We start from the raw sequence: 26,321 nt of genomic DNA, 5'->3' as shown, positions 1-26,321 counted from the left end.
GGGTGCGAACCGGAGGTATGTAGGCAAAATGCGGCCGAAATAAGGCAGTCTGTAGCAGAGCTTCAGGAAAATGTAGCAGAGGAAGTTCGACAAAATGTTGCGCAGCAGATTAATGGGGTTTTGCTGCATCATGAAAGCCGACTAAAAAATTATTTAAGGGAAGAAATAGAAGCATTAAACGCCCGCTTGAACGAAGTCCAGGGTTCGGGAGAGGCGAGCGAACAGTTGCTCGCGGCATCCCCTGCGGCGAGCAGCGATAGTAGTACAACCCCAAGTAATATGTACTTGCACAGGGACATGCGCTTGCCAAGCTTTTCTGGTTCGGAGAATGAAGTGAAAGCCAGCTCTTATCTCATGGAGCTGGAAACTTACATAAACCTGGCTCGAATCCCGGCTGAACAACAGGTAGGCGTGGCGAGCTTGTCATTGAAAGGGGCCGCACTCAGCTGGTTCAACGTTAACAGAAAGCAATGCAGAGATTTTGCCACCTTCAGGGAACTGTTTGCGTCGTATTTCATATCTGAAGAAAAATTATTGCGCCTGAAAGCTGAGATTTTCACGAACCGCTATGTTGCCGGGGGCGGGAAGACTTATTGTGAGTACTACATGGAACTCATCGAAAGGAATGCCATCCTTCCCGAACCCCTGAGTGAAAAGGCCTTGGTTCGATTGGGGATAAAGCAACTTCCCCCGTTTGTGCAGAGGAGTTTCCTTGGGTTGACCATCGACACCAGCAGTCAGTTACTCGGGTTACTGAAAGAACTTCAGGAAACAATGAACTACGGTGTTTCGAGTCAGTCATCCCCACGTCATCGTCCGAGACCCATAAATTTTATGGAAGTGAACCCAGGCCCAAGCAACTCCGAGAGGGGAGCTCGGTCACGGGGCAATTACGGCAACAGACGCAGGAGAGAATTTGACAACCCTCCCAACCAACCTTCTCGGGGGAGGGGAGGTTTCCAGCGAGGAAGACGGAGCCAAACCGACAAGTAGGTTGGACGTTTGGCAACGATGGAGAAGAGGGGGGGTGGAGTGCCCGAGGGGAGGGATCACCCCCAAATTTCCCTAACATAAACGCCATGACGTTTGAAAGTCAGAGTGGGAGGGGGCCACCCCCTCCTGACAACGAAGCATGACAAGGGGAGAGCACGTTGAGCGGGGGCTTTGCGGGTCAGGTTGAGAGTTGTTTACATCAACCCGAAGAAAGTGAGCCTCAGGATAGCCATAGGGATGCCAGCTCGTGCGAGACTGCTGTAAAGCATGTATGCTCGGTTTTAAATGAATTTGTAGAGGAACCCCAGACCTCGAGAAAAGAGACCCCAAGGTCGTTGCCTGAAATTAATGTGATTATAGAAGGAAAGTATTATGATGCAGTCGTGGATACGGGGGCTACACATTCATGCGTTAGCGAGAGTTTATAGCTGGAGCTATTGAAAATTAACCCACGGTTGCCTTGCCTTACCGTAGGCGGATTGAAAGTTGTCTCGGCATTCGGGACTAAAGCTTCAAAAGTAATCACACAGACGTATTTAAATATGAATTTTGGAGGGACTGGAATAGATGTAAACTGCTTAGTGATAAGAAATTTAGTAAAGCCAATTTTGTTGGGCACTGATTTCATGGAGGATAACCATGCAATCCTGAATTATGAGCAGCATGTTTTAAAATTAAGAACTGAGAAGGGGTACACAGAAATAGAATTTTCAACATTTAATGAGCCAGCGGCGTGTCAGGAGTTGCACAATTTCCGAATAGTTTACTCTTGTATGGAGCCTATTTGTCGTTGTGGGGACGAAGTTATGTCAACTATGGGTCCTGTGGGTCCGAATACAGGAAACGTGTGCGGGGCTGAAGGATGTAGCTGCCGGCACGAGAAGGAGCCTGCGTTTTTAGTAGAGGGAGATCAATTTTGTGAAGAAAATCACTCAGTGGTTAGGGAGAAAGGAGGACGAGAATCTTTCGAGAATGTAATGGAGGGAGATGTACACAATATGAATGTAATTTCAAATGAAGCTTTATACGAGAGGGACTCCGTGAATAAAGATCAGCCGCTAGATTCGTTTAGAAGGTTTGAGAGAGGGACCAAAGAATCACAGAGCCACGCGATAGAAGAAACTAGGGCTACCAACATCCAAATTTACGAGAGCGTAGAAAGGGCGCAAGGGTTGACTCCTGAACAAAGGAGAAAATTAAGAGAGCTGCTTTTCGAATATCGGGAGATATTTGATAACAAACCAGGGTTGGTCCGTGGATACGAGCATGAAATCGACGTAATAGACGATAAAGCTTTCACTCAGAAAGTGTATCCCATTCCTTACCAGTACCGGGAGGATGTAAGCAAACAAATTAAGCAGTGGTTACAGTGGGGGATTATCAAAAGAGCAAAGGCACGATTCGTGAATCCACTTGTTTGCGTGAGAAAACCGGGAGGAAAATCAGTCAGAGTTTGTCTCGATTCCAGGGGTACCAACTTGAGAATACAGCCAGAATACGACTCTCCCCCTTCCATAGTAGAAGTGCTTCAGAGATTTGAAGGAAAGAAATATATTTCTTGCCTTGACCTATCGCAATTTTTTCTCCAAATCGGCCTTAAAGAAGAACACCAGCAATATGTGGGTTTTATGTACGAGGGCATTGTGTACACATTTCAGAGACTCTGCTTTGGGTTGAAGACAGCGTTAGCGAGCGCTATAAGGTGTTTGCGGCAAGTGTTGGATGATGAAACTTGTCATTTCATGGCGGCCTACTGTGACGATATTTCTCTTGCCGATGATGATTTTTCGGACCATTTGCAGCATTTGCAAGTCATTTTTTCAAACTGAAAGAAGCAGGGTTAACGCTAAAATTAGAAAAGTGCCAGTTTGCGAGGCAGGAAGCTTCGTTGTTGGGATGCAAGGTGTCGTCCGACGGGATAAGGAAGGACCCAGAGAAACTACAGACCGTCAATGATTTTCCCAGGCCAAAGAACGCAAAGCAACTGAAGTCGTTCTCAGCCCACTTGCAGTTTTACAGGATTTTCCAGGTGAATCATTCAGAGCTCACGGTGCCCCTTCTCGAACTTCTTCGTAAGGGAGTGGCGTACGTCTGGTTGCCTAAGCACCAGGAAGCATTCGAGAAGATAAAACGTGCGTATTTGCAGGATGTGATAATCCGTAGCCCTCTCTCTGGAAAGATGCTGTATCTGGAGACAGACGCTTCCGACAAAGCTATCATCAGTCTGCTGTACCAGTTAGAAGATGGAGGGAGTCCTCGGCTGATTGCATGCCACAGCCGCGTCCTCAGCGACTGCGAATCGAGGTACACAATAACGGAGAAGGAGTTATTAGCTATTATTTATGGCATACAGAAAAACGCCGTGTATTTACTGGGAAGAAAGTTCACTGTCAGAATGGATCACAAGGCGCTACAATTCTTATTCACATGCAGGTTAACAAACCCACGGATAGCGGGGTGGATATTGTTCCTACAGTCGTTCGATTTTGATGTCCGGTACATCAAGGGTGAAGAAAACATGGCGGACTTCTTTTCGCGTTACCCTAGCGGCGCAAGGAGCGCTACCGTTCACGAAATAAAGGAGCCGCACGAGGTAATAGCGAACATACACTTCAAGCCATCGCCTGAATTGGTAGAATTCATGCGAGAGTTGCCAAATCGTCAACAAGAGGACCCTGAACTTGGGAGAATAAGAGATGAGATGTTGAAATCGGGAGATGGAAAAAGGGCGAGAAAGCTCGAAGATTATGCCTTGAAGGATAGAATATTGTGCAAAAGAGAGCGAGGAATCTTTAAAGTGTGCGTTCCGAAGCAAGTTGCCAAAGAGCTAATCGCATTTTATCACGGTCGGGGCCATTTCGGACAAAAGAAGACACACTGGGCTGTTGCTGAACACTTCACGTGGAAAAAGATGAAGGATCAAATTAAAAGGTTTGTCAACGAGTGCGACCTCTGCTTGAGGACAAAGCACCTTAATTACGAAGTGAAGGGAGCGATGCATCCCGTGATCGCCGACAAACCGGGAGCGGTGATCTCGGTGGACCTGTACGGGCCGCTGCCAAAGGCTAGGTACGGCTTGGAATATTGCCTCGTTATGTGCTGCTTGTTTAGCAAATACATCGCGATATACCCTCTGAGAAAGGCCACCACCAAGGCCGTTTTGGGAAAAGTGAACGAATTTTTGATAATGTGTCCCAACGTGAGAACTATTCTCACAGACAAGGGCACTCAGTTCACCTCGAGACTGTGGAAAGAAGAGCTTCAGTCGAGAGACATCGAGGCACACTTTATAAGCGCTAAGCATCCTCAGTCGAACCCCGTCGAGCGATGCATGAGAGAGATCTCACGCTTGTTTAGGCTGTGTATAGATGGGAGCCACAAGAAATGGCCGGAACACATCCCCGATATGGTAAAGTGTTTAAATCTGGCGGTTCATACCTCCACAGGCTTCGCTCCAGTGGAATTGTTTTTCAACAGGAAACCGGACGACGAGATCAAGAAACTTTTTAAATTGCCCTCATTGAATGATGACCCACGCTATGAATGGAAGCTGCTGAGAGCAAAGGAAAACGAAGAAAGAGCGGCCAAGAACCGCAAGAAGCAACATGACAAGGCAAGGCTCACCTCCTTCGAGGCAGGAGATATTGTTTTAAGAAAGTCATTTGCGTTCTCGGACGTTCAAAAGGGAATTTGCAAGAAATTTGTGCACCTTTACGTGGGCCCATTCCAAATAAAGAAACGGGTGGCCCCAAATGCATATTTGTTATGGGACTTTCAATGTAACAAAGAGGCTGGAGTGTATAATACATCGAACCTGCGACCTTATACATCGGCAAAGGGACAAGGACAACCTGCTGTTCCAAATACAAAGGGACCCTCGAGAGCGTGAACCCAAGTGGTTGGGAAAGAAGAGGCTCTGGCCTGCAGAAAGGAGGGAGGAAAAGGTCGAAGCTAAAACCCCTCCCCTTTTCCCTTGCACCTTGTCGGGCGAGGTTTACCAGGCAGGGGTATAAGAGTTAATGGAGAAAAGGAAAGCTGTAAATAATAGGAGTAAACATATTTTGGGAATGCAATTATATAATATTTTTTTTCTTGGTGTGAGTTTCTATTATTTCCTTTTTTTTAAAATAAGAGTGATTATTGCTATTGTGAATGCTTTTAGTGGGTTTGTTTATTATTTTTTTTTGCGTAGCCGGGGGGAAAGAAGGGGCATTACCCCGGTTTAACCTTTATTTTAAGTTTAAGAAAATAGGTTCAGATAATTATGATACTATTTTCATATTCGTTATCCTAATTATCTGAGGGGGGAGATGTAGTGCCACCCTAAATTTATTATTTTTTTAAATTTTTTATTATATAATTTTGGCGTTTTCTTAGTTTTTTCTTCCTTTTGGGTATTTGTGTGTTTGTGTGTGTGTGTGTTAGAGCCACTGTACAAGGCTAAAACCGGCAACATTGGAAGAACACAGGGGAAGTTTGGGCGTCTTTGGGAAAAGACAGGACACAAGGATATAGATGTGAGAGGAGTGAGGAGCTGTATTTCGAAGTGTGGCTAAACTTTGCGTATGGCATCCAGCGATGCAAGGAGACACGTTACCAAAGTATTTTGAAGAGTGGCTGTTGAGCAGCTGGCAGCACCGTGCAGCGGAAGGAGCGGTGTTTTGTTCCTGTGTAATTCGAGCTACTTACCCGTGTTAATCACAACATGTCGCAGGAGCATCAGCCACCAAAGTAGGTGAAGTGCGATTTGTGACAGCTGACAGCGCAGTGCAGCAAGAAGAGCTGTGTTCTAATTTTGTGTAAATGGAACTACTTCCCTGTGGTTACTGAACAATACATGAAGCAGATCACACCATGTGACCGGAACATCAGCCAACCTGACCTGAAGCCGTAAACAATCCTCTTTTACCCCCCTTCAACAACGAACCACAGCCATCCCCTTCAATCTAAAGTAGGAGCAGTGTGTGTGAGGAAGTGCATCACATAAGTGACAATAAAAGGTAAGGGATCCCAACAAACATTTACTTATGGCCATAAGATACATGAAGGTTATTTATTACTTGTGTTTGTATTTGTATGAGCTATGCCGGGTTAATCTTCATATTTTCTTAAGATCAATAATAATCTTCAGAACAAATTTCATGTTATTTACATATTGCCCCACCACAACGAGTAGTTACGCACACATCCAAAATATTTTTTTTTACTGTCGAATCAGTGCCCTTACCAAGTGCTGGCGTAGGTGCACTGAACTAGGAGGGGAAATATGTTGAAACCTAGTACTGTAGTTCTTTTGGTGCTTGTAATAAATATTTGTTGCAACATATTTCCGGTTATATACTGAATGAGCCTTAGTGGGTGAGTATTCCACTCCAGAAATGCTCAACATTGGAGCAAAGTACGGTTTCTGGGCTGGGTATGCTTTGAAGTGTTTCCTGGATGCAGAATTGAGTAGCAGGGAGCAACAGGCCATAAGAATTGACAATCATTTTGTGAACCATGCTTTTCACACTGCAAGTCAAACTTGACTGACAGGCCGGAAAAGTTAACAAAGATATCTATTTCCACTAATTTCTATCAGTTACTACGAACAGTGTTATGTACCATATTTACAATTATGGAATCAGAAGTCATCTCTTTGTACACTATACCCTCAAAGCTATTCTGCAAGTGCCCCCTGTCCACCATCTTGCTACTACCTAGTAGTGCGTAAGATCCTTGCGGCCTGAAGTAGCAATTGCTAACTCACAACACCAAGGTAACAAGCATCTCCAGTGACCTTGTTACCTCGGTGTACTTCAACGTTTAGCGCTCCTGGAGCTGCCCAATTATAAGCATCAATTTACCACAGTTTTGCTTTCAAGCATTACATCAGAATACTATGCACAACCACAAATTACAGTTTTTCATACAATATTGGTGCAAAATAAATAAATAAATAAATAGAAACTTACAAAGTGGCATGGTGCTTTTTTGTGGACCCTGCAGAAGACCAAAACACCAGAAAAGTATTGTTCAATGTCTATAAATAAAATCCGACTGATACTTTCAGACCACTGGTAATACAAACATCAATTACAATTATCTGTATGCTTTTGTGTTCCTGAATAAAAAAAACATGAAATTCAATACTTAATGCTTGGATGTACAATGCATAAAAATATATTCAAATATCAAGCGTGAGTTGTGTCTTGATACATGTACAAAACAGAAATATAATTATATTTCCACAGTAACTATAACACATTGAATTGTATGAACCAAAATGTACAAAAACACACATCAAAGACATAATCACCTACCCAAATATCTGTCCTCTCATCGACAGAACAGAAGCTTTCTACATTGAAGAGTTCTGGAGCACGATATGGCATTGAGCATCGTTCGCTTGCCGTGTCTTGGAGCCTCTGAGCTTCACTACTGTTTGAAATCTTCACCCGGGCTTTTGCAACAGATCCTGCAAAAAATCTATTTTGAGTTATGAATGTACATGGTTTACATGTTGCAGTCCTTTTTTACAAAATTAATTATTCATGTTTGTTTTACCACTGAATTTAATTTTATTAAGAAGATGTAAGTGAGTTACTAAATAATTTCCGCGAAACTTACTTGTAAATATTCTATTAATTTTGGTGGCCTCTGCCACCATCCACTTGGGGAACTCGATGCTTCACTGTTGGGTTGACTTCCGGTTCCTGTTGTTTCCTCACTGATATGAGACTGGATCTAATAGAACATTTACAAGTAAGTTTCGTGGAAATAATTTAGTAACTCACGTCTTCTTATTATAATACACTGCATTTTTTATACCCCTAACATGAATTAATTTTATTCTTGTGGTTCAACATTGAAAAATAATGACACACTCATAATTCTGGAAATTTGAATGTTTTTTTAAATAATAATAATATGCAGTGAAAGCTCGATTTTAGGTATATTATCCTCCTTACCTCCTTACATGTAATTTCTTAATAAATGGATCCATACTAACCAAGGTCCATTATAACAGGACAATAGTCACCGCCTAACAGAATATTGGCTGTTTTCAAGTCTCTGTGTGCCAACGGTTCAGGTTTTGTCTCATGCATGAATTTCACACCCTCACACACTTGTTGGAAGATCTTTAGGAGCAGCTTTTCACTAAAATGTTCCCTGTTTTCACTACGCCTTTCCAACTCACTTGCCAAAGTTCCTCTCTAAAAAAAAGGGGGGCAAAACATGAGAATTAAAATAAAAAACCATGCCATTAATGAATGGTAGTCACAAGTTACTTCATATGATACCTTTATTCTACACCTTTAGACCAATACAAAACACTGGGACCAGAATGAGTGAACAATATTAGTGTTGGCTCGATACAATGGGCTTTCATTTGAGTTTGGTTTTAATTCCACTTTAAGGACAGAAATGTTAACTGGGAGTGGGCCTACAGTTTAAATTTGGATCTGAATCATTATGAGTCTTAACTGGAACCCCTTCATTACAAGGAAATACCATACAATGAGTTGACACTAATATTATTATTTTTTTCTAATCCCAATTAGTCTCTATGAATAAAGTGCACATTTTTAAAGCAAAAAAGTCCCTTGATAGAAATATTCATGTATGAGGCTGAAATCAGTTATATTTTGTATTACCTTCGTGCATCATGGCATGTAGACTCGAAAAATTCAGTTTTTTTCTTCTTATTTGTACATATATAAGTTTTGGCACATATTATACATATTTTAGTTATTGTTTCATATTATTTCCATATTTCAGAACATTTCTCAACATACTCTCCATACTTGCACAATAACTATATGCCCGAATTTGACAAAGAGTTGGGTGAATTTCTTGCAAATAACTGATGAAGACCGAAGCGACATTAAACAAATGAATATTATGACCTTTTTTTATACGAGGGTCACTATTTATATTTTGAGCCTTGGCAACACTGATTGAAGTTAGGCACGATTTGACGTTTGTACGGAATCGTCTGGCATTATTGACCATAACGTACTTCAAATGTTTTGTCATTAGCTTGATTTGTGTTGTTTATGTTGCCTTGGAGATTGCACGACAACAATAAAATGGAATTAACTCGTGAACATTTTCGTGCGATAATTTTTTACGATTTTCGACGTGGATTATCAAGACAAGAGTGCATCGAACAACTTACTTCCACATTTGGCGATGAAGCCCCATCCTTTGCCACTGTGAAACGGTGGTATAACGAATTTAATCGTGGCCGCCATTCGTTCACCGACGAGATTCGCGAAGGTCGTCCAAAATCAATTGTTGTTCAAGAAAACATTGATGCTGTGCAAAACCTAATACTGCAAGATCGTCATGTGACATACTGTGAGATTGAGGCAACCATAGGCATTAGTTCCACCAGCATATATAAAATATTACATGATCATTTAGCTGTGAGAAAGGTATGTTCTCGTTGGATCCCACACAATTTGACAAAAACTCAAAAAGACGCTCTCGTCAATTGGTGCATACAAATGCTCAATAAATACAATCGTGGTGCTTCAAAAGACGTATATAAGATTGTAACAGGTGACGAATCATGGATATATGCATATGAGCCGGAACGTAAACAGCAGTCGACTGTATGGGTGTTTCAAGATGAACCCAATCCAACAAAAGTTGTTCGCACTCGAAGCACATCGAAACAAATGGTCGCCTGTTTTTTCGGGAAAACTGGTCATGTGGCAACTGTGCCTTTAGAGGAACGTAGAACGGTCAACTCTGAATGGTACACAACAATTTGTTTGCCAGAGGTCTTCGGTCAAATACGGAAAACAAACAAACGCCGTCGGATCATTCTTCATCAAGACAATGCCAGCTGTCAGTCACACCTCTCGTCTAACAACCGACTTTATGAACAGTCAAAAAATCAAATTGATGGGTCATCCGCCATACAGTCCTGATTTGGCACCCAATGACTTCTTCTTGTTCCCGAATGTCAAGAATAAATTCCGTGGACAACGATTTTCGTCGGTGCAAGACGCCGTTGATGCGTTCAAAAACCATGTTATGGAGGTGTCTCAAGAAGATTGGAAAAACTAATTACAAGTTTTCTGTCATCCAAACAGGGTGTCATATTAATGGTGCCCATGGACCACAGAAATATATAGAGGACATCAAAACAAATAACTTTTCTCAGTAACATTTTTATTTTGTTGGTGCATCTTTTCGGCTCTAGTGTCATTCAAAAAAGCCCATTTTGCTGCCTGAATGCTGGCAACCCAACTCAATATTTGATCGCATCTGTGAAGTCATTTTCTGTCATGAAACTGCACAGCAGTGTTGAAAGGAACACACACATTTTGAGAAAAATGACAAGACTACTAACCACATTATGAGATTTAAAAAGAAGGGAGGAACACATGCAGTGGGAACAGGGAAGTGAACCAACGATACGAAAAATGAGGCAGCAGTTACAAATCATATGAGATTATTAGTCAAAAAGTTTTAAGTCCACACAGGTTACTTGAGAAGGACCTACAGTTTAAAGTAGGATACAAATCAGTGTGCAAGGTGCCTCCACTGAACTCTTGCATAAAATGTGCTCAAAATATGAAATATGTACACTGCTATGATTTCACAAGTGATATGTTACTACTTAAACACTCTTGAATCTTATTCACTAAAATGATAGTCCAGCAAATGGAAACAAGGCAATTTTTACCTCATAATATGGAAGAATCATTAGAACCTCACTGGTGGAGTTAAGCATTGCATCTGGTTTTCCTGTTAGGGTAGAGTCGATGCATTCTATGATGTTAGGATGCTGCAATTGCTTATGGTACTCCACTTCTATGAGGGATACTCTTTGGTCTTCCGGGCTGTGGCAGATCATTCTCTTGCATGCATACAGCTTGTGGCTGTGAACATCCTCTACAAGCTCCACAGTGCTGAAACCTCTGGAAAGATCATAAAATAATAATAATAATAATAATGAAACCTTGCTCTATAAAAAAACCGAAAGCAACATCAATTTCTTTTGGCAAGATATTTATACCAATGTATTGGTATCAACTGATGCCAGTGATATTGATATTGGAAAGCAGAAGCACACAAATACAGAGCACCCGGTCACCGTGGTGGCTGAAAATTTTCAAATTCAATTCCCAAAAATATATATATTTTTAAATACTTCATGTAGGGATAGCAACAAATCCAGATTTCAAATTATCTGTTATCCATTTTGGATGCAAAGGATAATCCTCATATCTGAATAGTACAGATTTGAAGATGGATATTAGAAAATCCGTACAGTGAAATATGAACATGACTGTTGCGTTTCTAATTTAAACACTGGACTGATTATATACACTATTTAATGTACACTGACACTGGACTACATTGGAATGGAGTCGACCACCGTGTAGCAAAGTCTATCGTTCTTCTCTCGTACAGTGCGGGTATTTCCCGATATGTACCACGCCCTGCACAGTCTCCGAAGCAGAGTCTGCACTGTCCTGCCACCTAGTGGCGACAAGTATAATGAATACTTAAAATATACAAATTTTCATACATTGATAACACAAATAATAAAACATACACTAATCTATCCCAAACATAGTCCCCCCTCTTGATCGAGTCGATCAACAAAAGTACAACTAATGATCTATTGGAAGAGGCACTAGTTTGTTAACTGGACGTTTATAAGTTGAAGTCGAAGTGCGAACAGTTGCAACATGCACTAGTCCATCCGCACCAGGATGCACTTGTTCAACTATAGCAAGTTTCCATGTAAGTGGAGGTAGGTGATCTTCCTTCACTAAAACCACTGTTCCTGGTTCCAAATTCTTCTTTTGGGTGTTCCACTTGGTCCTCTGTTGCAAGGAATGCAAGTAGTCCTTTGACCAACGGTCCCATAGTTGTTGGTACATCTGCTGCAATTTCTGCCATCTGGATAAACTGGATTCTTTGATGTTAGTTAGACTAGGCTCAGGAAAACTAGTTAGGGGTGCACCAATAAGGAAATGGCCAGGGGTTATAAAACTGGGATCTGTAGGGTCATGTGACAATACTGTGAGGGGCCTTGAGTTAAGACAGGCTTCAATTTGAACTAAGAGTGTTTCAAGTTCTTCGAAAGTGAGAGCAGAGTTCCCTACGATTCTCCTCAGGTGATGCTTCATGGACTTCACTCCTGCTTCACAAAGTCCAGCCATATTTGGGCTATTAGGTGGTAGAAAATGCCATTTGAATCCTTCCTGAGCTGCATGGTCTTCTAAAGACTTGCTGAAGTCTGATGATTGGAATAAATTCTTCAAGTCTTGTAATTCACGATTGGCACCGACGAAATTTCTTCCGTTGTCGCTGTACAAGTTCAAACATTTTCCTCTACGTGCTGTAAATCTTCGCAAAGCTGCAATGAATGACTTGGTGCTGAGATCTCCGACCAATTCTAGGTGTATGGCCTTTGTGGCAAAGCATACAAATACTGCTACATATCCTTTCAACCTTGATTTGCTTCTAGTGATTGACGGCTTGATGATAATTGGTCCAGCGTAATCAATTCCAGTGTTTAGAAATGGTCTAGTGGACTGTATTCTGGATGGTGGTAATTGTCCCATGAGTTGGTTGGAAATAGATGCTCTTAATTTGAAACAAATGAGGCACTTATGCAGAATAGCTCTGACCACTTGTCTGGCTCTTGGTATCCAGTACTCCTGTCGTAATGAAGATATAAGGAGTTGTGGTCCTGCATGTAATAGCCTGTGGTGTTCTGAAAGAATGATCAATTCAGTTAAATGATGTTTCGGTGGCAATATGATTTGATGTTTGCTATCATATGGTAGCTGCGAGTGTCTAAGTCTTCCTCCAACTCTGAGTACTTGCTTGTCATCGAGGAAAGGATGCAAGTCTGAAAGTTGACTATCCTTTGACACCTGACTGTTAGAAGACAATTCTCGTATTTCCTTGCAATAAACTTTGTGTTGCACGCTTCTAATGCAAGTATGCAATGCTGATCTTAAGTCACTTGCTGACAATGATCCTGTGTGTTTCTCTTGTTTGTTCCTCGCATTGTGTAGAAATCTCAAACAATATGCAATCACTTTTTGAAGTTTCAATAACGACGAAAATCTGCTGATAAATTCTATTGTTGGTGCATTTGTGACTAGACTTACTGTAGTTGTTCTTTGTTCTTCAAGTTCGTCGAGTTCGAAGTCATCATCCCTTGACGATGTTGGACTCGAAGGCCATGCTGTTGCTGGAAGTGATAGCCAATCAGGGCCATGAAACCACATTTGAGAGGTGTGTAGTGAGTCTACATTTGTCCCTCTGCTGATTAAATCTGCGGGGTTCTGAGCTGACACTACATGATTCCAGTACTGAAGCTTAGTACATTCTTGAATTTGTGAAACTCTATTCGCTACAAAGGTTTTCCATCGTCTTGCAGGTGATGCAAGCCACGCCAGTACGATCTTCGAATCGGTCCATAGATTGATTCTACTGACTTCCAATTGTAGTAGTTGTAACACCTTGTGTGTTAGTTTCGCCAGCAACAAAGCAGCGCACAATTCAAGACGAGGAAGAGTGATCCTTCTTATAGGTGCCACACGTGAACGTGAACAAAGTAAATGTACAGTGGTTTCACCATTTTCATTTGTTGATCTAAGATACAAACAACAGCCATACGCAACTTGCGATGCATCTGAAAATCCGTGGAGTTGAATGTCAACCACTTTTCCTTGAACTAGCACAAATCTGTTAACTTGTATCTGATTAATGTTTGGTAACTGTTGAAACAAACGTTTCCACTCCATGTTGAGTTGATCGTCCCATTCCATGTTATGGAACCATAATTGTTGTAGAAATATCTTGTAAGAAATTACTATTGGACTCACTAGTCCCAAAGGATCAAATATTGATGCGACAATAGAAGCTACTTGTCGTTTAGTGATGTTGTCTTCATAACATGACACTATCTCCTTGTTATTTGCTTGCAATTTATCAGTTGCTGGTTCCCACGTGAGGCCTAAAGCCGTGACGCTTGCTCCCTTGTCGAACTGAAATGGTAGTTGCATTTCTCTATGAGTAGCTGGTACTGCTTCAAGAAGTTCTTGATGATTAGAACACCATTTCTTCAAAGTGAATCCTGCTGACTTCAGTAAATCGATTAGTTCTCCTTGCAATTGTCTAGCTTCTTCAATACTGTTAGCTCCGGTGAGGAGGTCATCAACGTAAACATCTCGTTGTAAAACTTTGGATGCATTCGGAAACTTGGTTGCTTCCTCTTCAGCTAACTGCTGCAATGTTTTGGTCGCCAAAAACGGTGATGCTAAACCAAATGTGACTCTTGTGAGCTCGAACGTTTGTACTGGCATATCTGTAGATTTTCTCCAAAGTATGCGTTGAAACTTAGTGTCATCTGGATGAATCAGAATTTGTCTGAACATCTTCTCGGCGTCTGCCGTAAATACAACCTTGTGCGTTCTGAAGCGAAGAGCTATAGACTGAAGATCGTCATGTGTGGTTGGACCGACCATCAGTATATCGTTTAATGAGACTCCATTTGTTGTTTTTGCTGATGCATCAAAAACAATTCTGGTCTTCGTGCTGCTGCTGCTAGGTTTGAATACTGGATGATGTGGTAAATAGTATGACAAGTCATCAGCTTCATTTGGATCTGGTTGTACTGGCTTCATGTGTCCCAACATTTCATACTCCTCGAGTATTCTGCCATACTCCTCTTTCAACTCTGGTTGTTGTTGAAACCTCTTCTCTAACTGATGTAATCTGAATAATGCCTGGTTGTATGAATGTCCTAGCTCTGTATGATCTGATCGAAATGGGAGACGAACAATGAAACGCCCTGTTTCTTCTCTGGTGGTGTGTTGATTGAAGTGGTTTTCACAAGCTACTTCTTCGGCTGTTTTTGGTTTCGAGTACATTCCCTCCAACTCGAAAAAACGCCGTAATTGAGAATCCAAATTATCCTCCATGCGTACAAAACATGCTACTGTGGGTGTACTAGGTTCTACAGGCTGTTCCATCCGACCAGCTAAAATCCAACCTAATTCAGTATTTTGAAGAACTGGATAGTTTTCATCTCTCGTTTGTCTCTCAGGAAGAGGTAAGTGCAAGTAAAGTTCCAATCCAATTAGTAGATCTATCCCTTCTGGTTTGTAGAAATCTGGATCTGCTAACTCAATGTCTGTTGGTAGGTTCCAGTGTTCATGATGAATAACTTGAGAAGGTACGTTCCCTCTGATGCGTGGGAGTATCAGACAAGTAAGTGAAGTGTGGAAGTCTGACACTCTTGAGCGCAGCTGAATGTCTACACTGTGCTTGGCTTCCGATGAAACATTATTGATTCCTCTGATTGGAATATGATTTTTCTGCTTTTGCAACTGTAGTCTCTGAACAAGATCTTCCTTGATGAAATTTGACTGAGACCCACTGTCCAGGAGAGCTCTACATGTATGTGGTTGTCCCCTAGAATCGACGACTTCTACTAAAGCTGTTGATAGCAGAACGTGCGATCTTGGTACTCTTAAATGTGCAGTATGAAGATTGTACTGAAGTTGTCCTTGCAGCTTCATTCCTCGTGTCTGGTGAGTCATTCCTTGGTTGGTTTTGCCTTAGAGGACCTCCTCGTTTACCGCCTTCGTCTGGATGCAACAGTGAATTGTGTTTCAATCCACAGCGTCTACAGTTTCTAAAATTATGATTCGATCTGAGACAATTATAACAAAGTTTGTTGTTGCGCACACACTCTTGTTTCTGCTTCAGACTTGCGCCTGCAAAAGACTTACATGAATATAAGGAATGTGCTAATTTACAGAAATAGCATTGTGTATTTGTAGTTGTCAGGTAAGAATTTGACTGACGGATGTGTTTCTGTTTAGGGCTAACCTTGTGTTCATTGACATTTTTGTTTACGTGAACAGACTTCATTGATTCCAAAGCTTGACATTTTTGTTCTAGAAAGGTGAACAGTTCCTTCAGTGTAGGGAACGACTGATCGGTATGGCTTAATTCCCATTCCCTTCTTGTGTGAGAATCAAGTTGAGCCAAAAAATGATGTATCAAAATAACATCTTCTAACGGTGTTTGTAATTCAAGGGCTCGAAGAGCATTTAAGTTACTGGTGACATCATTGATGAACTGACGTAATTCTTTGGCATTTTCCTTATTAATTGCGTTCACATGCAAGATGTTATTGACATGACTTGCTGCTATCAGTCGTTTATTCTCATACCTATCTTTCAACAATTGCCATGCAATATCATAATTTGAATCAGTCATGGGCAAAGTATCTATAAGTGTCCTTGCTTCAGATTCCAATGATGAACGCAAGTAGTGGAATTTCTGTATTTTAGGAATATTGTCATTTGTGTGAACCATAGCCTGAAATGCATCTGAATATGCTAACCAATCCTGATAATTACCGTGAAACGTGGGTAAAGATACCGTGGGTAATTTGATGTGCTTGGTGCCTAATGATGAAGCATTGTTTACAACATCCGAACCATCTGTAGGTGCAGCTTGTGCTTGTTTATGTTTCTCTATAATGGATTCCATTTTACCCCGTACCTTGTAGTAAACTTCTTCAAAATCCTCCCTATGAGGTTCATGATTCTCGTTTATATCTTCTACTTCTAAACGTGTTTGAACTTCATCATATTTTTCCCACAAAGGTGTTAAATTCTGTAAACGGACCCTTACTTCATGAACTTCCCCCGTATCTTCAAAGGCATTGACAAATGCTTGTGTTCGTGTTAACTGGCCCCTAAATCCAGCTCTCTTGCGTATCAACACTCTTTTCTCTTCTTCATCCATCGCGAAGGAAAGAGGGCAAGATGTGTAGGAAATATAGTACGTGAGGAAAGAGTAAACAAAATATGGTGTGAGCCTAGCTAACTACTGACCTTGATCTGAATCTTCCCTGGGTGTTGGCGATGACGTCACTTCAGCCGACAGCAGGATACTGTAGTGGATGCTCGAAACTGTCCAAATTTATGATACTCAGTCCCGTGATGAGTTATCGTAACAGATAACTTATTGTCCACTGAATACTACCGTGTATAACTCGGTCTTCTAACAAAACATTCGACGTACGCACGATAACGATACGGAATGTCTGTTCAAACCACACGCGTAACCGTTGTGATCGAAAATTACACGTAATACGTAATAAGTACTGTGACACAGAAAGTTCTACGATTGAGCACATAACATGCAACCATATATTGACGTAAGTACGAATGTCAGTACACATCTGTAACTGGAACACTGCATACAAAGTCACTTCGATACCGCGCGAAAACACTCGTTCTTTCCATGGCGGGCGAGTTGAGACGTTTGTTCTGATGCGTAACACGTCATATCTCACAGAGATTGTTCACTTGGTAAACTAATCCTGCCCGGAGATGACCATAAAATGTTGCGTTTCTAATTTAAACACTGGACTGATTATATACACTATTTAATGTACACTGACACTGGACTACATTGGAATGGAGTCGACCACCGTGTAGCAATGTCTCTCGTTCTTCTCTCGTACAGTGCGGGTATTTTCCGATATGTACCACGCCCTGCACAGTCTCCGAAGCAGAGTCTGCACTGTCCTGCCACCTAGTGGCGACAAGTATAATGAATACTTAAAATATACAAATTTTCATACATTGATAACACAAATAATAAAACATACACTAATCTATCCCAAACAATGACAAATAAAAGAATATGTGCATAACCCAAAAATGGATAAACAATAAAACTGTCCAGATAATGCACACATTCTGATAATCTGAATAACCAGATATCTGGATAATCCATATATTGGATAACTGGATAGAAAATTATCTGATATTCTGATAAAATTTTATCAGGATTTGGCCATCCCTAATGAGTTCTCTTCTGGAAATTTTCATTGCCTCTTTTTTTTAAAAAAATAATGTTGCTGGCCGAATTTTGAAATCTGCAGCGATATGGTCGAGTCGGCCATATATTAAAATGCATTGCATACTGTTACTGGTAGAACCACACCGGAAGACCACTCTGACTTAAGAATTAATTACTTTAAATAAATCCTGTATTAATTTATAAAGTAAGAGACGCAACAATTTATTAAGGCAACATTTCAAAATGTGTAACTTTCTCTTGGATTCATGGCTTTCTTAGTCCACACTTAAAAAAATATGTATCTGCATAGCATATACTCAGCATGGCTACTGAGAAAAAGGTGTTGGCCCCTCAATTATTTTTGTTTTGTCTACCCTTGTTGGAAAGTATTGGTTGGAATATATTCGCTGATAGAAGCCAATACTTTCCAGAATTTGGTTATCCTTGAAAATATATATACCACAAATTTCATTTATTTTGCACCAGAATTGTGTAAAAACTGGATTTTGGGTTGGAATACGATGATCATTCCTAATAATTCTAGTCCACTTGAAATGTAAATGTAGTAATACTGTAAGCATGTAGAAATATAATGCTCACAGCAGAAAATCTGACCTGCCTAACCTACTTAAGTAAGCACATAGAAAGAGCACGAAAAATCAGTCTGCATAAAAATCCAGTAACTACTCATAAAACCTGTTCAGAATGTGCTTAGAGACATGTATTGAAATCAAATCACATAGCATGGTGAAATCAGAACTATACACTAAGGATGATATGGTGATGAAGAGATTGCAAAATTTGAACATGTGATTCCTTGACAACAAAATAACGTACCTTTGACCCTCTGTACCCCTAGAGAAAGTGAAATATCTTACATGAGAAAGTGAAATATCTTACATGGTTTATGAAGATTTTGTTGTTTATGAACGTTTTCAGTTGATCTTTAGCTCTTGGAAATGTGTTATTGTGAAGTAAAGTACATCTGTTACCTTAGCATGCTACTTTACTGTGAAGCAGAACAGCCCAAAGGTTTCGGCGCAAGTGAATATAGCACCCAAAACTACTTTCCACAACAGCAGCTATAATTTTATGTAGTTAAAAAAGGTAAAAAGGTAAAGTGCTCCCCTGTGCTTAGCACCATGCCATGAAGGCATATAGGGGTAACGCCCCACACTTTCTTGATCCGGTCGTGAGTGGGGGTGATGTGATCAGCATCATGCCCCTGACCACCTTTACCCCCCAGGGTTTCCCCCAGGTACCCATGTCATTTGACGCTGGGAGGGTGCCGGAGCCGCTTCCGTTAGAAATTCCCAGATTTGAACCAGCCGGGGGATCGAACCTGGGACCTTGAGCATGGTAGTCAGATGCGTTACCGACTGTAGTAGTTAGGTTAGGATTTTTAGGTTTGGTACTGACAGTAATTTTTGGCATGTTCTTTCGATATTTTAGCATACATACAAACAGTTTTTACTAACCAAAAGTGGCGAAAGTACTTCGAAATTGCAGGTTTTAACTTACGTGGGCCATTCTTTGGATCAAATATCTCTGTTATTTGCAATTTCCTACTGCTGTAACCACTTTTACATTACGTACAACATTGAAATCTGTTGATTAAAAAAATCGACTAATTCTTGAGGGGGTATGGTGGGTAAACGGCCCCCAAAATAAAGAGATGGGAAAAGCCAATACATAAGACATAATTTAATCATTGAACAGCTGAACAATAGTGAGCATTTCTAAAAAAACATAAATCATCAGGGGTGGTTACACACTAGCTGTTAAACAAAATAGAGAGAATATTTCATGACTTACCCTTCACCAAGATGGCCTCTCACATAAAACTTCCTGGAGTTCACCATAATGACTTCCTTAGAGCAGATGCAGCCCATTCTGAAAATTAGATTTAACCCAAGACTGTTCATTCTATGCAGCAAACAGCATCAAACCACCCACTTGAATCTACCAGTAAACATTCCAAGGTCCAAAACTCATGTCAGAGTCTGCATCTAAAACGAAATTACAATAACATAGTATCAGATTTTATATATATATATATATATATAGTAGAGCGTCGATTATCCGAACGTCGGTCAACTGAACGACCGCTTAACCGAACTGTGTACTCGCTCGCACCTGTTACTCTCCCACCCTACCGTCCATCATCCCCCTCACTCCCAAACCAAGTTTCCCACAGTAGTCGCCGCACTGAGCCACCTCTGGCGGAACATTGCTTCTAATGGGGCCTTCATAAGGCGCTGCTGACCGGCCAAGCCGCCAGTCGCTGTGTTTCAACAATCAGCACACTTCTGTCGGTGTATGTATTGTTCATGCAAAATGCGTATGTAATATGTACATATTTTTGTTTAATAAACTGTACCACATACTATATATTCCTACTAAAGTTGCCTTTGTACGTTACTTTGTAATACTTAAAGAGGTGCCTGTTTTTATGAATAAATTTACTGTACAGTACTTCTTTTTGGCAAATAAACATGTACAGTTCAATTATCCGAACAAACCAGTTTTCCGAACACCCATGTCCCCCAATTACTTCGGATAATCGACGCTCTACTGTATTTCTTTTTACGGAGCAAATACAGAATACTGAAAGTATCTTCAATTGCTTTCAAATTCGGGATAGTCACTAATTTTGACCTCGTAATCATGAATCTGCAGTTAAAATTTGGCGATCACGTCTAGAAATTGCGAAATAATTTAAAAAAAAAAAAAGTCGGTCTGTGAACGGAGTAAACCCCATTGATTTATGAAGAAAACAACTATCTTGTGCAATGATTAGTGTTTCAAAACTATGTTTACGATCACCCTTAATTTTTACTATGCTTGCCTAACCTAAGCTAACCTAACCTAACCTTTCGTGAATGGTTCGTGGGGTAAACATATTTTTCATCGTTACGCAAGATGCCATTTTCTCACATGCGAGAAACATGGTTTCCATGTTATTGCATAGCGGTAATTAACAAGCTTATATTGCAATTTCTAGATGTGACCGCCAATTTTTAACTGCAGATTCGTGATTACGAGGCCAAAATTAGTGAGTATGCCGAATTTTAAAGTAATCGGAGATACTTCCAGTATTCCTAATATATACCCCTTTTACTGAAAACAGGCTTCTTTTTCAAAGAGTTTTGCATACACATCCTTCATACAAAAACTCAAACTGAGCCTAACATTTACACACTCTGGTAAGTCTATAGTAAAAATCAACATGTAAAATTTTTTACAGTAAGCCTCAGTAATAATTAAATGCATTCTTCAATGTTAATAAATTATAATGCATTCAATATATTTTTACAACTCATGACTTTGTGTGTGTGAACATATTACAAAGGTTAGAATAACAAATCAACAGAAAACTTGATCTTTCAGCAGTAGTTCTGTTGTATACTGTCAAAATGCTTATGCAGATTTCTATATCTTGTGGCATTCTCAAGCCAAGTTGTGGGGTGGTCAAAAGAAAAACAGTGGTTTGAAACCATTTTAAACTTTAGGTCCAGTCTCGATTTACCTATCTGAGAATAAAGTGGACTTAAAAACAAACTTTTTACAAGATCACAATAGTGTGACTTGGCCCTTCATGTTAAAGCAGCAGCCGAGGTAAAACTACAAGTCAAATCGAGAAATGATATTAGTGGCAGATACTCTATGTGATCAGAAGTATCCGGACACCCACGTGAAACTGAAGTACAAGTTTGGGCCACATTCCATCTGGAACGCTGGCAGTGGGCCCACCCTTAGCCTTGATGACAGCCTTCTCTCTTGCAGGCATACTTTCAATCAGGTGGCAGAAGGTTTCCTGGGGAATGACAGCACATTCCTCGTGGAGCGCCGAAATGAGAAGAGGTATGGATATGGGTCGGTGTGGTCTAGCATGAAGTCGGCATTCCAAAAACATCCCAGAGATGTTCTATGGGATTCAAATCAGGACTCTGAGCAGGCCAGTCCATTAGTTGTTGTTGTCAAACCACTCCCCCCAGAAGCCCTGCAGTATGGACGGGTGCTCGGCCATGTTGAAAGACACAATGGTCATCACCGAACTGGTCTTCGACGGTAGGCAGCATGAAAGCGGTTAAAATGTTAACTTAAGCTTGTGCCGTGACATTGCCATGTAAAGCAACAAGGGGGCCAAGCCCCCTCCAAGAGAAATATGACCACACTGTAAAAAAGCATTATTTTTAACTGTAACCCCACCACCCCCGAATTTCACTGTCTGCACTATACAGGCTGGTCGATGTTGTTCACCAGGCATTCACCACACCCACACCTTACCATCGAATAGCCACATTGTGTACCGTGATTCATCACTCCACACAATGGTTTTCCACTGTTCTATGGTCCAGTTTCAATGCTCTTTGCACCACGCGAGGCTGCGTTTGCCATTTGCCTGTGTGATGTTTGGCTTATGGGCAGCTGCTCAGCCATGGAAACCATATGAGATAAAGAAAGTGTGTAAATGAAACCTAATAATCCAAACTAAACAGGGTACCAGTTAGATATGCCGGAGACACATTTAACTCGTTTATTTTCAAATAAAATTCATTTCTACTTACCTCATATGCATAGCGGAACATTCTTCAACTTTGGATCATTTTTTTTCCATGAAAAAAGCATTATTTTTAACATTATAATTATTGATTGGTCGTTGCTAATTCGGCGGGCAAATCTTGACTCACGTTGTCTATCGTCAGCTGATGTGCAGTGTTTCCAAACTTATGAACCAATAAATGCCGCACAAACTATTCACAAAAGGTTTTGGTACTACTTTACTATACCTGAGACACCTGGGAATCATTTCTTTCACACTTTTTTACATTGCTAACGTACTATTCTGCATTCCGGAAGACTTAGGTGAAATAACTGAATTTGTTAGGAAAGTAATGTATATTTCTTACATTTACGAGTACTTACTGTTCTTGTTTATTTCCACACACAACATGGCGATAGCTTACCGTTGATCGTTCCTTGAGCCAGAAAAACCATTGACGTTAGCCCAAAAATTCACGATAGCCCCACAAACCATCACGGGGACGAGGTATGCCTACTAGGTTAGGTTCCATTAGCACTCCTTTCGTTCAATTTAGCATATACGGACAATACGAGAGCGTATTGTGCTCTCGTTCAGAAAGCAAATGGCGGCAGCAGCAATAGCGCGTCGGAAATAGATTTTCGTACAAAACCACATGCATTCACATTAAAATGAATCAAAATTACATTCCCGAACATCAACAACGCTACAGAAAATGATTTGCGTAAGTACTTTCTCCTGTAAATTTGAAGAAATCCGTCTCCAGTATAGTAAAGTGTTACCAAGGTTTTTAAGCGAAAATTGATCCACAAACCATTCACAGAAGGTTAGGTTAGGTTCAGGTTAGGCAAACATAGAAAATTGAATTGGAAAAAAAAAACGCTCACACGTCATCTTGTAAAAGTATCGCGTGGTTGTTACACTAACACTTATTAACCGAAAAATGATTGTCATTAATCCACAAACCATTCATGGAAGGTTAGGTTAGGCAAACATAGAAAATTAAATTGGAAAAAAAAATCCCATTCACACGTCATCTTGTAAAACTACCGCGTGGTTGTTACACTAACACTTATTAACCGAAAAATGATTGTTATTAATCCACAAACCATTCACAGAAAGTTAGGTTAGGTTCAGTTAGGTTAGGCAAACAGAAAATTAAATTGGAAAAATAAATCCCGCTCACATGTCATCTTGTAAAACTACCGCGTGGTTGCTACACTGACAGGGGGTTACGTAATCGAACCCACGGAACATTTGATTCACGTAGTCGAAGGTAATGGTGGCACGAGCTATCATGGAAAAGAGATACATGAATGTCGAAAAATACCTTATATACAGGCCGAATAAGTTGCACGATTCGAAAAAACACTTTCCTTAGCTTCAGAAAGTCCACAAGAACTAAATTCCGTAAGTACTTTCTCGTCTTTTCTCCTGTAAATTTCAAGAAATGTGTTCCCGGTTTATCTAATCGTTGGCCTAAACAGCATAAGTATTATAGCAGTTTGGTGTAACCAGTACTCGAATTGGAAAATGTTCGCTGAGGGGATATTTGGTCGAGCCTTGGGGGTTAGCTTGCGGATGCTCCTATGCATTAAGCCGAGTGGTTAGCACATCGCGCTGCGATGCCAAGGGTCCCGGGTTCGAATCCCGGTCGGGCTTGGTTGTTTGTGAATGTCCATTCATCAATTTCATCCTTTCATCACTCATCCCCATCTTCGCAAATTAGCCAAGAGGCACAAAACGCGAAGTAAAATAAACTAAATCAATCAATCAATCAATCCTATGGTACTACTTTACTATACCGGAAACTCTATCAATGATTTATTTCGCAATTTTTTACATTGCTAACGTACTGTTCTGCATTGCGGAACATTTCTTTAGGTGAAATAATGAATTTCTAACGAAAATAATGTCTATTTCAAACATTAACGAGTACTTACTGTTGTTCCTTATTTCCCACAAACCATCCACGGGTAGCCCCAAAAACCATTGACTTTAGCCCAAAAATTCACGATAGCCCCACGAACCATTACGGGGAGGAGGTATGCCTACTAGGTTAGGTTAGGCCTACTAGGTTAGATTCCATTAGAACTCCTTTCGTTCAATTTAGCATATACGGACAATACGAGAGCGTATTGTGCTCTCGTTCAGAAAGCAAATGGCGGCAGCAGCAATAGCACGTCGGAAATAGATTTTCGTGGAAAACCACATGCATTCGCATTAAAATGGATCAAAACTACATTCCCGAACAACAACACTACAGAAAATGATTTGCTTAAGTACTTTCTCCTGTAAATTTGAAGAAATCCGTCTCCAGTATAGTAAAGTGTTACCGTTTGCTAGCTAGGGGGGAATACCATCCCCCTTACTTCGAGCAATGAGTATAACACCAAGAGCACCAAACCTACTCATGTAAGAATATAGGAGCGAGGGTAACACATTACTATACCGGAGACGGATTTCTTCAAATTTACAGGAGAAAGTACTTACGCAAATCATTTTCTGTAGCGTTGTTGATGTTCGGGAATGTAGTTTTGATCCATTTCAATGCGAATGCATGTGGTTTTCTACGAAAATCTATTTCCGACTCACTATTGCTGTTGCCGCCATTTGGTTTCTGCACGAGAGCACAATACGCTCTCGTATTGTCCGTATATGCTAAATTGAATGAAAGGAGTGCTAATGGAACCTAACCTAACAGGCCTAACCTAACCTAGTAGGCATACCTCGTCCCCGTGATGGTTCGTGGGGCTATCGTGAATTTTTGGGCTAATGTCAATGGTTTTTGGGGCTACCCGTGGATGGTTTGTGGGAAATAAGGAACAACAGTAAGTACTCGTTAATGTTTGAAATAGACATTATTTTCCTTAGAAATTTATTATTTCACCTAAAGAAATGTTCCGCAATGCAGAACAGTACGTTAGCAATGTAAAAAATTGCGAAATAAATCATTGATAGGTGTCTCCAGTATAGTAAAGTTGTACCAGACCAAGACAAATAAATTCATTCTGCACAAGTCACAGTAAGCAATCACAAAACCGGTTCAGCTTGGGTCTACAAATATGAACAGAATCTAATTTATGTAGAAAACACGTGTGTTATGATGATATTGGAATTAAAGAATCGGAACCTGGGCCCTCTATTAGTACAATGAATCCCAAGAACCTGGTTTGGAGTTAAATTATGAAAATGGGTTTATATTACTACGGATAACCAAAAATTTATGGTCGGAAAACTTGCGTGTTTGCTTCTCTTTGGTAACATTATCGTATGAGGGAAACGGATTCCTTCTTTTTATTTGCTGTATGGTCAATTTGCTTTATACCAGTAAAGTATAAACATAAATTGTGTCAGGAATTCCCAAAACATTGCCAATAAAGAGACTGTGAAGAAACTATTAAAGGTATTTCACATGAATAGTAATTCGGTCATATATGAACTTCTAAGTGTGAAAATTATTTCTACCATGACATTGAAGGGCAAGCTGGAAAAACACACACATAATATATATATACTCTTTTCGTAAATCCCTGCTTAGCGGTTAAATCTTTTCCATTTAAGAGCTTGTCAAAATACTATATATTAACCTACTTTCCAAAATATTTTAACGTGCTACAAATTACACTTCACCTTGTTCTTCATATAAAAGAGATTGCAATAACGACGTGCAAATTACAAATCGTTTTGGCATATGTTCCTTCTCCTGACACTTTTGGTCCGTTTCCTTTAGTCAAAGAAGTTGCCATACTTCTAGAATAATAATGTATTGTTTGTATTATCAGTTCTGCGCAAACATAAACACCATATATAAAGCTGGTTACAACAGCGGGCAACACATAAGCAGAACCGCCACACATTACGGTAAGTGGCAACAGTGCAAGAGGGGCAGGCAGAGGGATTTGCCTGCTTACACCAAAGTGGAACA

The 26,321-nt window shown here is 40.4% G+C and overlaps 1 protein-coding gene across 1 annotated transcript in view; it reads right to left on the bottom strand.

Annotated features, from left to right (window-relative positions):
• The window catches only part of LOC145998815 (serine/threonine-protein kinase 16), a 36,724-nt gene extending 10,472 nt beyond the window's left edge, over positions 1-26,252 (bottom strand). The window contains exons 1-5 of the mRNA XM_083135455.1: positions 26,027-26,252; positions 19,663-19,856; positions 10,676-10,910; positions 7,985-8,189; positions 7,296-7,450 (exon numbers count right to left, since the gene is read on the bottom strand). Coding sequence (XP_082991581.1) covers positions 7,296-7,450; positions 7,985-8,189; positions 10,676-10,910; positions 19,663-19,772 — 705 coding nt within the window. The 5' untranslated portion in view covers positions 19,773-19,856; positions 26,027-26,252. The remainder of the gene's footprint in view (positions 1-7,295; positions 7,451-7,984; positions 8,190-10,675; positions 10,911-19,662; positions 19,857-26,026) is intronic.
• Between the last annotated feature and the right edge of the window lie 69 nt (positions 26,253-26,321).

Source organism: Lepisma saccharinum, chromosome 14 (assembly GCF_977018435.1).
Source record: "Lepisma saccharinum chromosome 14, izLepSacc3.1, whole genome shotgun sequence".
NCBI lineage: Eukaryota > Metazoa > Arthropoda > Insecta > Zygentoma > Lepismatidae > Lepisma > Lepisma saccharinum.
Note: the sequence above shows the minus strand (reverse complement) of the source record. Positions and strands in the feature narration are given on the sequence as shown.